Source organism: Rhinolophus hipposideros (assembly GCF_964194185.1).
Source record: "Rhinolophus hipposideros genome assembly, chromosome: 11".
NCBI classification, from domain to species: domain Eukaryota; kingdom Metazoa; phylum Chordata; class Mammalia; order Chiroptera; family Rhinolophidae; genus Rhinolophus; species Rhinolophus hipposideros.
Window position 1 is genome coordinate 42,025,306 of NC_138057.1, and position 14,039 is coordinate 42,039,344.

Below are 14,039 nucleotides of genomic sequence, written 5' to 3' on the forward strand. Positions count from 1 at the left end.
ACTATCTTGATTATACTTTCCTAAACTGTTCAAACATCAGGTAACTAAGGAAAATGTCTTACTTATAATCACCTTTGGTAGGTGAGAGTTACAAATTTAGCTATGTGTTTTTAGAATACTTTAAATTATACTATATTTATCTTCTGGAGGGAGCACTGGTCTAGGAATAGGTAGAGCTAGACTTAACTAATTGATCTCAAATAAATCATGGATTATCTCTAAAACACATAATAACTACCTTCTCATAGTACTATTGTGAAGGTCAATCATTTTAAGCTTTTTTTTGTGTAAACTGAAAAATATTATGCACATGTATTGTGTAACACTAATACATTCATACTTAATATTTTACTTAGTACTGTATTAGGAAAAATATAGGAATAAAAATTCTGCAAAGTATTAAAATGTTTTTGGATGCTTGAAATTATATACTTCCCAGAAAGTGAACTTTTTGTATAATGGGAATTTTGTCCAACTACTAAAAATCTGAGTAAAATTTACTGTCTTTCCTCTTTAGATCACAAATCGAGAAAACCCACTGTCATTTGGTATTTCCCTTCAAAATCTCAGCATGCAGGTACTGTGTTTCAAAAGAAATGTAACCATATTTAATTATGCAGAATAGTTCATCAGACTACTAATTACTATTCATTTATGCCAGCATCAGAAATAGATGTCAATATAGACTGAATTGGAACTGAGGGTAGGTAGTTTCACATTTTTACATTTCCAAAAATGAGTGATAATCAATTCCATTAAAAATATTATTTGCTAATTGTGATATTTGATATTTTTTAAAATTTAAATATTCTATTTCTGAGTTTTAAATGAGTAAATACAAAATAAAAGTAATAAATGTTCATTGCAGAAACTTTGATAAGTTATAAAAAATGTAAATAAACAAATCACCATGTCCTCACCAACATTATTAATATTGTGGCACATTTTCTCCTGTTTAATTTTTTAAACTAAAGAATTTTACAAGTATAGGAGCACAGAGAGTGTTATGCAGCATTTGCTTTCATCCAGAATGAACCATTGTTAAATTTGTCATTTGGTTTAAGTTTTAAATACTTTTAAAAAATAGACTGTTATGAATAAAGTTTAAATCCCTTGGTTCTCTACTTTTGCTCTTTCCACAGAGATAAACATACTAAGTTCTTAAACTTTTATATAATATAGCTATTGAAATTGTATAGTATTTGGTAGGATTTAAAAAGTTCACAGAAATATTTTATTGATTCTTCTATAAGTTTCCTTTTTATCTTCGCAATGTTTTTTGACATTTGTATTGCCACATTTAATTCATTCAGTTTAACTGCTGTATAACATTTCACTACGTGCTTTTATGTGTTATATCCATTGGGGTTTTGTGTATGACTTCTTTTTAAAACATGTATTCATTACCAGGAAAAGAAAAGAAAAATGAAAAGAAAAATGAAAAGTTAGTCAATAAAATTGAGTAGGGTAAACGTCAAATGCTGTTAGTTTGAAAAATAAGGATGAAGAATTAGCCATTAGTTTTGTCATTGTGAAGGTCATTGGTGACTGTGACAGCAGTGGTTTTGACCATCACCTTTGAAAATTCTTGGAAACTTGTCCCCCATCTTAGCCCCATTCAATTAGAATCTCATATTGGGGCCCAGCAATCCATGTTTAAAAAGCCCTCTATGTGTATCTGTTGCATACTAAAATTTGAGAACCACTGATCTAATCCATTCAGTTCTCTACAAAAAATGAAAACCATCTCTTTAAAATAAGCATCTGATCACTTTATTCCCTTCAGTGGCTTTTCATTACCCTTAGAATAAAGTCCATAGTTTTGTCTTCAAATAGTTTATAATCCTTTTGTAATCTGACCCCAGGTAACAAATGTGGTTTCACCTCTTTTCTTTGTTTTCCATTATGTTCTCTGGCCATTCTGTTCTTCAGTTTCCTGAATGTGTCATATATTTGCATATATTCCTAGTCTGAATCATATTCCCTACTGCTCTTAGAATCAATAATTTCCATTCATATGCCATGTATTAGGTTAGGCATCATTTTTTCTATCACACTGCTGAATTTGAGGCTCGTACCATGTCCTCCCAGAGTACTGTATATTTAACCTTTATAGTGGCACTTCCCTGTTTGTAATTACTTGTTTACTTTTTCAACCAAATAGTGAGCTCCTTGGAAGCAGAGACTTTCTTTTGGTCAGTTAATATTCTTTGAATGTTGTTTTCGAGGACATTTTCATAGGAAATTGGTCCAGGGCATGATAGATATGATTTGTCACTCTGCCATTTCACATGTGAATGAGTTTTACTGCCCTTTTTTTCCTTTTCAGACAACTGATCAAAACTGGGTTCCGTGTTTACATGACGAAACTGAGAAACTATTTCGTAAGGTAAAATAAATATTATATTTTGTTAACCCATAGGCTTGACAAGACTTGTAGAAAGGCAAATGGTAATATGTTATATGGATTTATGTGAATTGTGTTTACTTGCTTAACTCTGTTATATGACTCAATTATTTGAGATTCTGAAAATAGCATGCTAAAGATCCTACAGAGAAAAATGAGGCATGTAATAAATTTTATTTATTTTCAGTTAATCCGATTGGATAACCTTTTTGCCTATTGGAATGTGAAGTCTGAGATGTTTTATGTTAATAATTATGATGAATCATTGGTAAGTAAATTTTTTATATGTATGTACACATTTTTTGGTATCATATTTTGCATAAAGTTTTATTCATTGTCATTGTCTAATATACTGTAGTCAGTGATCTTTTTTAAGGAAAACTCCATTAGCAGAATTTACAGAAATATATGAATATATATGTGTCTGTAACACAAACATGTATAAACACATGTACTTTTTTTTATAATTCACATACAACATTATATTAGTTTCAGGTGTACAATATAATGTTCGACATTTGTACATATTGCAAAATGATCATCACAATAATTCTAGTTAACATCTGTCACTGTACATAGTTACAAAAATTTTATTTTCCTGAGATGAGTACTTTTAAGATTTATTCCCTTGGCAACTTTCAAATATGCCGTACAGTTATTAACTGTAGTCAACATACTGTATGTTAAATCCCTGTGACTTATTTATTTTATAACTAGAAGATCATACATTTTGACTGTGATCACTCGTTTTGCCACCACCGACCCTGTGCTTCTGGCAACCACCAACCATTTGTTTGTATTTATGAGCTTGGGGTTTTGTTTTCTTGTTTTTTGTTTTGTTTTGTTTTTAGATTCAACATATAAGGGAGAGTAAACAATATTTGTCTTTCTCTGACTTATTTCATTTAATGTACTGCCCTCAGATTACATCCATGTTGTCTCACAGGGCAAGATTTCCTTCTTTTTTATGGCTGAATGATATTCTGTTACATATGTATATCACATTTTCTTTACCCATTCATCTGTTGATGGACGTTTAGCTTGTTTCCATATCTTGACTATTGTACATAATGATGCAGTGCATAAATCTTTTCAAGATAGTGTTTTTGTCTTATTTGGATAAATAACCAAATGTGGAATTGCTGGATCACATGGTAGTTCTATTTGTGAGTTTTTGAAGAATTTTTGTACTGCTTTCAATAGTAGTAGCACCAATTTAAATTCCCTCCGACATTGCACAAGTGTTCCCTTATCTCTATGTTCTCTTCAAAACTTATTTCTTTTTGATAGTATTCTAACAGGTATAAGGTGATATCTTATTGTGGTTTTGATTTGCATTTCCTTGATGATTAGTGATACTGAACATTTTTTCATGTATCTGTTGGCCATCTGTATGTCACCTTTGGAAAAATGTTTATTCAGATCCTGTCTATTTTTTTAATCAAAGTGAATTTTTGCTATTGATTTGTGAGTTCTTTATATATTTTGGATATTAACCCCTTATCAGATACATGAATAGCTAATATTTTCTCCCATTCAGTAGGTTGCCTTTTTTGTTGTTGGTGATGATTTCCTTTGCTCTGCAGAGGCTTTTAAGTTTGATGTGGTCTCACTTGTTTTTCTTTTTTTTCTTTTGTTGCCTTTACTTTTGGCATCAGATCCAAAATATCATCACCAAGACCAATGTCAGAGAGCTAACTGCGTATGTTTTCTGCTAGATTTATGGTTTCACTTCTTACAATCAAATCTTTAACCTATTTTGTGTTAATTTTTGTTTATGGTGTAAGATAGTGGTACAGTTTCGTTCTTTTGCATGTGTCTGTCCAGTTTTCCCAGCACCATTTATTAAAGAGACTGTCCTTTCCCCATTGCATATTCTTGGTTCCTTTGTCATAAATTGATTGACTATAATTTCATGGGCTTATTTCTGGCCTCTTTTCTGTTTCACTGATTAATCTACGTGTCTGTTTTGTTTTTTTTTTGTTTTTTTGTTTTTGTTTTTTTTTTTAGTACCATACTATTTTAATTACTACAGCTATATAATAGAGTTTGAAATCATGGAGTCTGATGCCTCTAACTTTGTTCTTCTTGCTCAAGATAACTTTGGTTATTGGGGTCGTTAGTGATTCCATACCAATTTTAGTATTGTTTGTTCTCTTTATGTGAAAAATGTCATTGGAAATTTGATAGGGATTGTATTAAATCTGTAGATTGCTTTGGGTAGTGTGGGTATTTTAATAATATTCTTTAACTTCATGAGTATAGAATTATCTTCCCATTTATTTGTGTCTTCAGTTTCTTATAGTTTCTTCTTCAGTTTCTTATAGTTATCAGTGTCTTATAGTTTTAAGTTATAGTTTTAATAAATTTAACCTCCTTGGTTAAATTTATTCCTAGCTATTTTATTCTTTTTGATGCAGCTATAAATAGGATTGTTTTACTAATTTCTCTTTCTAATAGTTCGTGATTAGTGTACAGAAAATGCAGCAGATTTCTGTATATTGACTTTGTATCCTGCAACTTGACTGAATTTGTTTATTCTGTGTTTGTTTGGTTTTTAATTTGGTGGAGTTGATACTATAATATCATGTCACCTGTGAATTATGACAGTTTTACTTCTTACTTTCCAATTTGGATGGCTTTTATTTCTTTTTCTAGCCTAATTTTCTAGGTGGGACTTGCAGTACTATGTTGAATAAAAGTAGTAAGAGTGAGCATCCTTGTCTTATTGCTGATCTTAGAGGAAAAGCTTTCAACTTTTCTCTGTTGAGGATGATGTTAGCTGTGGGTTTGTCATATATGGCTATTACTATATTGAGGCACATTCCCTTTATATTCATTTTGATATAGTTTTAATCATAAATGGATATTGAATTTTGTCAAATTTTATCTATGTGCCTGTATATAAACATGTTTAAATACACACATATGTGTCTTAATATTGCCTAAAGTATTCTTTTATAATAGTAGTTTAATGAGACATTGTCTAACCACTTTAATATTTTTTTATATGTAAGACCTCCTAAATTTAAATTGTTTTTTAAATTGCTTCTAAACTATTTTCTCTTGAATATAATTGGATTTTGTCCGATATAGGTATATTGGAATTAATATAAATAAAAACAATTTGTCTTTTAATAGTACAGATTGAAGAGTGGCATTGTCGATGAAAATATTGTTCCAGAAGGTTATGATTTTGGTAAGTACATTTCATTAAATAAAAATTGCAATTAAAATAATCATCAAGTTCATATGAACATTGTTGACGTCACTAATATTTCATGTTAATTTTCTCACATAATCAAATGCACTTACCGTATTTCCCTGAAAATAAGACCAGGTCTTATATTAATTTTTGCTCCAAAAGACGCATTAGGGCTTATGTTCAGGGGATGTCATCTTGAAAAATCATGCTAGGGCTTATTTTCTGATTAGTCTTATTTTCGGGGAAATATGGTGTATATATATATATGTATATATACATATACATATATACATATATATGTATACATACATATATATGTATATATATGTGTGTGTGTATATATATATATATATATATATATATATACATATGAAAAAGCAAAATATTTCTTTATCCTTTATTGTTGGCGAGCTTTTGGCTATATTTCAAAGCTAGGAAAGAAAAATGTCCAATAAGAGAGGTTGTTACTCAGTAAATTGTGAAGTCACTAATGACTATTCAATTACAGTTATGATAACTGGAAAGAAAAGTGTCCAAAAGAGAGGTTGTTACTAAATTGTGAAGTCACTAATAACTATTCAGTAGCAATTATGATAATTTTAAAAGATATTTTGACATGGCAAATACAGTTTAATAAGGCTAGCTGCTACAATCTAGTATGATCTTACTATTTTAAAAATGTATATTTAAAATTTTTCTTTATACTTTTTTCTGGTTTCCAATTATCTGAAATTAACACTTATTACTTTAGTAATCAGAAATGCATTACTAAAATATACTGCGAAAAAGAGTGGATTTGACTTTCCCTTGGTCTAAAGGAGTGTTGTGTGATTGCTCAGCAACATTAAAGACCTACTTGAGATTTATGACATCAAAGTGAGACCATTCTGTGGTTGTATGTTTTTCCCCCCAACCATGTTCAGCGGCTCAGGTACAGATGTGGAATAAGTGAAGAGTAGCTTTATCCAGAATTAGGGTTTTGCCTAGTAAGTACCATCAAAATGCTAGGGCAAAGGAGTTAAAGGTGAATGCAAGGGAATGACTGAAATAACTGTTCATGGAATTTCAACAGGGTAGGGAGGGAACTGAAAACATGAAGAAGACGTGAAGGACAGAGAAAAGGTAGAAATAGGATCAATGAATCGTAGGTCCCACAGGACTTGAAGTTTTGGTATATTGAATACTACACAGAGAGGTCATGGTGGTAGGAGAGTTGGATGCTTGAGACCAAGTTTATGGAAGGTCAAGGATATTGGTGTGGTAAGGTCTAGTAGATGAGGTAAGGGTGGAGCAGTCCAAAGAACTGAGTCCATAACATGGTTTTGGAAAGATCATTTGTATATTGAAATCATTTAGAAATTAGAGTTGCCAGGAGCTAAGTGAGAGAGATAGGAGAGAGTATAGTAGCCCATGGATGGATGGTTGATTGCAACTAAGGAGAATATAGTGGATAGTGTAGTCTTTTTATGTAACGTAAGAATTAAAACTGGGGAGAGGGATAATTTTATTTTTCAAATACGGATATCATTGCTTTATATATATACTTTTTAAAACTCAGTATGTCTTTACATTTATGTAAATATAAATTTTTCTTGTTTATAACTATAGTATTCTGTTGTATAAATATATCATAATGAATATGTCATCGATCTCCTATTGATGATTCTTTTCTTGTTCTATTGAAATTAAAAGTATTTTTGGATGCTTAATGTGTAAAAAATTAAGTACTAGGCCTCGGGGATGATTAAAACAAGGGATTTATGTATTTGTGTATAAATTAGTTTATAATTTAATAGTTGATTTCTATCTAGATTCTGCTATTATTGGTCTCTGTACACATTATTTTTATTCTTTTTGTCATTCAATACAAAGTATTGAGATAAATGTCTTAGATTATGAGTTGTGCCAAAAAGGGTATCCTGAGCAAACTCTCATTCCTCTCTCCTTTTACAAGTTAAAAGGGAGAACCAATTGTCACATAGAAACTCATCAGAAATTCAGAAATTATAATCAAATAATGGAAGTCAGCGGTTAAATATAATCTCCTTCCCCCTTAGCATTTCTAATGTACAATCACTCCTTAAAGTTATGTACTGTTATTAAAACTGTTTTATTGGACTATTTTATCTTGCAGCGAGTATTCCTGCTTTTAAGGGTTATATTGGTGTCTTGAGTCAGGAGTTCAGTTAGCCTTTATTATACTTTCCAAAGACAATATGAATTATGAAAAAAGATCAAAGAACCTACTCTACCAATTAGGTGACAGTTCATCTGATCAAATCATAGCAGTGTGGAAATCTGGGAACTGTAGAAAGGATATATAAGAAATGAAAATCAATATTTTCAACTTGATCCCTTTAGTAATTTGAGATTCTTGAAATATAACTCAGTTCAATTTTTATTTAAATTTGTATTTTCCAGTATTTCGCCCTATATCTGCTAATGCCAAACTTCAGATGAATCGTCGATCTGATTTTGACTTTTCTGCCCCCAAGATAAACCTGGATGTTGAGTTACATGACATAGCAATTGAATTTAATAAACCACAGGTGATTTTTTAAAATGGTATTTTAAATTGAGGTATAGTTTGATAAAAACAAATTAAAATTTTAAATGTTTTTCAAAAATTTATGTTACATGGTAACATTTCCTTTAAAAAGTCAATAATTTAACTCCAACATTTGAAAAAATGTCTGAAGCATTTAAGAGCCTTAATTTTTTCATTTTTCAGTATTTCAGTGTTATGGAGCTTCTTGAATCAGTTGATATGATGACGCAAAATCTGCCATATAGGAAATTCAAACCTGACGTACCTGTTCACTCCCATGCCAGAGAATGGTAAAATGTCTTAAAAATTTTAAATTGATGTATAATTGACATACAACATGGTATTAGTTTCAGGTGTACAGCATAAATATTCAATATTTGTGTATATTGCAAAATGATCACCACAATTAAGTCTAGTGAACATCCACCACCCATACATAGCTACAAAAATTTCTTGTGATAAGAACTTTTAAGGTCAATTTTAGCAACCTTCAAATATGCAATTCAGTATTATTAACTATAGTCACAGTGCTATACATTGCATTCTTATGGCTTTCATATTTTATAACTGAAAGTTTGTACGTTTTGACCCCTTCACCTATTTTGCACCCCCACCCCCACTTCTGGTAACCAGCTATCTGTTCTCTTGTATCTAAGAGATCAGTTTGTTTTTTTTAAGATTCCATATGTAAGTGAGATCATACAGTATTGGTCTTTCTCTGTCCGACTTACTTCATTTAGCATAATGCCCTCAAGTTCTGTTCATGTTGTCACAAATGGCAAGAATTCATTTTTTTCTAATGGCTGAATAATATTCCATTGTGTATATATTACCACATTTCCTTTTTTCATTCTTCTGTCGATGAACACTTAGGTTGTTTACATGTCTTGGCTATTAGTAGATAACATGACAGTAAACATGGGGGTGCATATATTTTTTTGATTTAGTGTTTTCATTTTCTTCAGATAAATACCCAGATGTGGGATTACTTGATCTAATTTTTTTAAGATTTAAAAAAATATAGCACAGAAGTGAATTTCTTGACTTTTAAGAAATTTTTAGATACTCTAAGTGCTAATACAAACTATAGTTTGATATGTGATTAGCAATTTATGTAGCTCCTTTTGCTTATTATGCTAATAAACTTGACTTACAGGATTCTTTATAATGGAATTTACAACTGAAGATACTAGAATATCATTCACTTCCTGTATTTTTTAAATCATTAAACTTTATCCCAGTCTGTTATCTAGCAATGCTGTCTTTAAAAAATTTTAAATTTCTGTATCAGACACATTAAACCTATGTCATTAAACCCGAAAAGGTTCTGGGAGTCTATAAAGACCCCTTTTTGAAATTCAAAACTCTTGTTAATTCAGTTATTAAACTCTTGCCTAGTTTCTAGAAGTTATAATTACTCTTTCAATTGACTAATTACTCTTCAGGAAAGTGAAGTGCTGTTTGCCAACTAATACTTTTTCTGTAGAGCTAATTTTCACTTAAGAAAGAAGTAATATTAATTATTACAAAAATAAATATGGTTGGGAAAAAGCAAGTTGTCTGATAATATAGTATACCATTTTCATTGTCTATGTATTACAGTAATGCATGTTGTTAGAGTAGAAACAATGTATCAATTATATTTCATACTGCTGACCTGAGAATGTTAAGTGTAGGCTTTCTGTTTTTGTTTTTTAACTAGGTGGGCTTATGCTATTCATGGTGTTCTTGAAGTAAATGTTTGTCCCCACTTACGGATGTGGTCGTGGAAGAATATTAAAGAACACAGACAAAAAATGAAGCAATACAAAGAACTATATAAAAAAAAGCTAATAAATAAGAAGCCAGCTGATGAACTTCTCAACTCTTTGGAGGTTAGCATTTTAAAAAATATTTGAATATTTGTACTACATAACTTCTCAGTCTTTAGTGACTAACACTTCCTAATTATTTGTTTTAATTTTGACTGAAATTTAGATATTTTTATACTCTTGTTCTTAACCTCAGTTCGGTGATATACGAGTATGCTCTGGTGTTATTTTGCTGGGAATTTCTGGAATTTGAGATTATTCTCAATCTGGGGAGATTTGGGTTCATACACCTAATTTGAAGCTGCACATGATTAAGACATTTTTAACATTAAAAGCCTAAAAAGTGTTTGCTACATTGATTCTAATCTTCTCTGCATTGGTTTCAAATCCTTATATTATGTCACCACTGCATTTCCCCTATGTTACCATCTAACCGCATTTATTAAAAAAATTTCCTGTCTATATGTATTGCACTTATAGTGAAATCTGTGCTCTTGTGTTCCTCTGCCTTTCCTCATCTCTCTGCCTATCCCAGTTTTACTTATCCCTCAAGTTCTGCTTAAGACCCATCTCTTGTATGGACTCTCCTGAGTTTTCTGCCCAGATAGAGAATTCTTTTTCTCTTAATTCCTGTGGTATTTCTAGTCTTTACCAGTAACTTTACATTCAGTTATTTACCTTGAGAGTTCTCCAAATACTAGTCATCTTATCTTTTAATGTTATAATGGTATACTCTAAAAAGGATTATTTTACAGATCGATGAAGTATAGCTTAGGGTGACTAAGGGAAGTAAGCTTCTTGAAATTAATGTAACCATTCTGAATCCAGGACACTTTTCAATTAGGAGCTCCCTAAAGATTTTTATTTTTAAGGTAGGAGACTTTCTGAAGCCCTGGACTATTGAAATGATTAAGTTTTTAGAGGCCATTTGCGTGGTTGCAGATTTCCATATGAAGTTTTGGATCTTAACTTGAATCCTCCAAATCTGATGGACAGTAGAACCCTGAGTTTAGTTGTTTTCTAGATAATACTAAGTCATGGTTGCTTCTCTTTGGGGAAAAAAAGCTGCTGCAGCCTGAAATTCTCAAAAGTAATCATGGGCATAATCTGTAAAGATGTGATGAAAGGTTTAGCTTATCTCAGTTTCTTTTGTTTTTAAAATTAAAGTTTATTGGGGTGACAATTGTTAGTAAAGTTACATAGATTTCAGGTGTACAATTCTGTAATACATCATCTGTATATCACATTGTGTACTCACCACCCAGAGTCAGTTCTCCTTCCATTACCATGTATTTGATCTCTTTTACCCTCATCTACCACCCCTCGCCCCCCACCCACTGGTAACCACTAAGCTATGGCCTATATCTATGAGTTTCTGTTTCTTCATTTGCTTGTCTTGTTCCTTTGTTGTTTTCAGTTTTGTATACTGCATGCCAGTGAAAGCATATGGTTCTCGACTTTTTCTGTCTGACTTATGACGCTTAGCATTATAATCTCAAGATCCATCCATGTTGTTGCAATGGCACTATTTCATTTTATGGCAGAACAGTATTCCATTGTGTATATATACCACATCTTCTTTAGCCAATCCTCTATCAAAGGATATTTTGGCTGTTTCCATGTCTTGGCCACTGTAAATAAAGTTGCAGTGAGCATTGGAGCACACATGTCTTTATGGATAAATGTTTTCAGATTTTTGGGGTATATACCCAAGAGAGGGATTGCTGGGTCATATGGTAATTCTGTTTTTAAATTTTTGAGGAATCTCCACACTGCTTTCCACAGCAGCAGCACCAATCTGCATTCCTACCAAGAGTGTATGAGCGTTCCTTTGTCTCAGTTTATTTCAATAACCATAACTTTGAAAAGTTTAAAATTTAAAAACAAGTTTTAAGTACATTAAGACCTACTTGTAATATTTTAATGATGACATGTGGACTGGACACATAATCAGAAGGATTTATGATTTTATTTTCAGTTGAAGGTGACACTAATGAGTTTACCCTTCACTGTTGTTAAAACCCAAATAAAATTCATTTTAAACAATGCATGTATGGTATCTTTTAGTGTGTGTCCGTAAATCTTGTAGAGTTGTAACTTTTATATGCATGACATGTGTGATTTTTTTGTTCAAAAAGTTACTTCATCCAAGCTGACATATATACAGGCATTGCTTCTCAGAATTTAATAGGAATATTATGTTGATGAATGATCTGTTTTTTGCTTCCTATTACATCTTTAGTGCATCAATTTTATGTATTCTACACTAAGCTTTTTTATATGTAGTTATTTATGTAAACACATTTTCCTTTATATTTTTAGGAGTTGGAAAAAACTCTGGATGTATTTAATATAATTATAGTGAGACAACAGGCGGAAGTTGAGGTAATTCAAGATTATTATTACTATTACTATTACTACTAAGATTACTATTTTTCAATTAGTAAAAATAAATCTAAAATCCATATAGATTTGACAGGTGCTATGATGTTACCAGTATTGTGCTGTAATAAACTATTTCCTAAAAGGGGTTTAAGTTTGATTCTTTGTGCTGTAAGAATATTTGGTTTAATGTTTTGCCAATTTAAATCAGACAGGTTCTATGGGAAATATATTCTTTCTAAATAATTGGGTGTGTCAAGTACACAGAGTTCATGTGAAGCTGAAAAACCAGTTTTTGGGGAGCTAGATAATCCTAAATTCTTGTGTTTGGTTAATGTTACAGTTACTGTATTTTTTTTCCAGTTTGCACATTGATTACATTGATTCACTCAAGTAGACAAATTTGGGAAATATCAGTGTTCTATTTCTTTAGATTGTTACATAAACAAAGGATAATTTATCATTTATTTGAAATTTATTTTAGGTAAAGAAAGCTGGATGCAAGATTTACAGAGAAGGATCAGATGATTCAGAGGATAATAAAGGATGGTTTAGCTGGTTGTGGACTTGGTCAGAACCAGATGCTAAAGAACAGCAGGCAGATGTGAAACCTGCAAGTATGTCCATTTTATTTTATAGTAGTGCAGTTAATTATCAGGTCATGGTAGTGTAGCTGTTCATCAGGTATGAAAATTAAGTTTTGCAGATAATTCTTTCTCATTAAATAGACATTGTAAGTATATATGCATATGATGCACAATTTATCAATAAAATTACTATTAAAACATTGTAAGTACGTCAAATAAAAATTAAATAAAATATTTTTTATAAATTTTACCAGTATTTGCAAAAAGAGCTTTATACCCATAGGGTTTAGTAAATACGTATAGCATAATAATAGATAAATAAAAATTCTAAAAGGGTATAAACCATTGTAAATTATTGTTGGAATTATTTCTTGGAAAGATTTTTGTTTCCTAACTAAATGTTTAAGATTATAGCTTTAGAGTCTAAGGGGCTTAAGTTTATTTTACATCCTGGTTCTGTCACTTATTAGCACTGTGGCCTTGGTAAGTTATTTAGCTCTTTGAACCTCAATTTTCACATTTGTAAAATGGGGGGGGGGAATTACAATTAATACTACATACTTTGTGTGCTAAGTATGTTGCCTAGCATAGTGTCGTTAAGTACCTAATACAGTTAGCCACTTTGTAAGCTCTTGTTTAATACAAATATTTAGAAATTTATGTTGCTAAGTTTGCATATTTAGCAATTTATGTATTTTGAGAATAATCCTTCTAAAACTGCCTATGCCATTCTAACATTCTATGGTGATAATTTCTTAAGAATATTATAAAAGTAAAATTTGCATTGAATTTATTAAAGACAGCTAAATTATGGGTTAGTTTTATCTTGTAACTAGATAAAAATGCAAAACACTTCTTGATGATTTGTAGGTCTTGAAGAAATGTTGACACTTGAAGAAAAAACTTTACTCTATGAAGCAATTGGCTATAGTGAAACAGCAGTTGATCCAACCTTGCCAAAAACAGTAAGAGTTTTTCCTACTTTATACCTCAGAGTTTAATGATAAGACACGCCTATTTCTAATCCTTTCATAAATTTTTTACTGACTTGTTTTCTGATCTTTTTCTGGGTTTGTAAGTATTCCACTTACTTTAATTT

The 14,039-nt window shown here is 31.0% G+C and overlaps 1 protein-coding gene across 2 annotated transcripts in view; it reads left to right on the forward strand.

Moving 5' to 3' along the window:
* Positions 1–14,039, forward strand: part of VPS13A (vacuolar protein sorting 13 homolog A) — a 205,202-nt gene that overhangs the window by 31,148 nt on the left and 160,015 nt on the right. For both annotated transcript variants that reach the window (XM_081066231.1, XM_081066232.1), the window contains exons 7-16: positions 518–577; positions 2,330–2,389; positions 2,595–2,675; positions 5,549–5,606; positions 8,034–8,161; positions 8,344–8,450; positions 9,863–10,034; positions 12,294–12,356; positions 12,838–12,970; positions 13,811–13,905. In XM_081066231.1, coding sequence (XP_080922357.1) covers positions 518–577; positions 2,330–2,389; positions 2,595–2,675; positions 5,549–5,606; positions 8,034–8,161; positions 8,344–8,450; positions 9,863–10,034; positions 12,294–12,356; positions 12,838–12,970; positions 13,811–13,905 — 957 coding nt within the window. The remainder of the gene's footprint in view (positions 1–517; positions 578–2,329; positions 2,390–2,594; positions 2,676–5,548; positions 5,607–8,033; positions 8,162–8,343; positions 8,451–9,862; positions 10,035–12,293; positions 12,357–12,837; positions 12,971–13,810; positions 13,906–14,039) is intronic.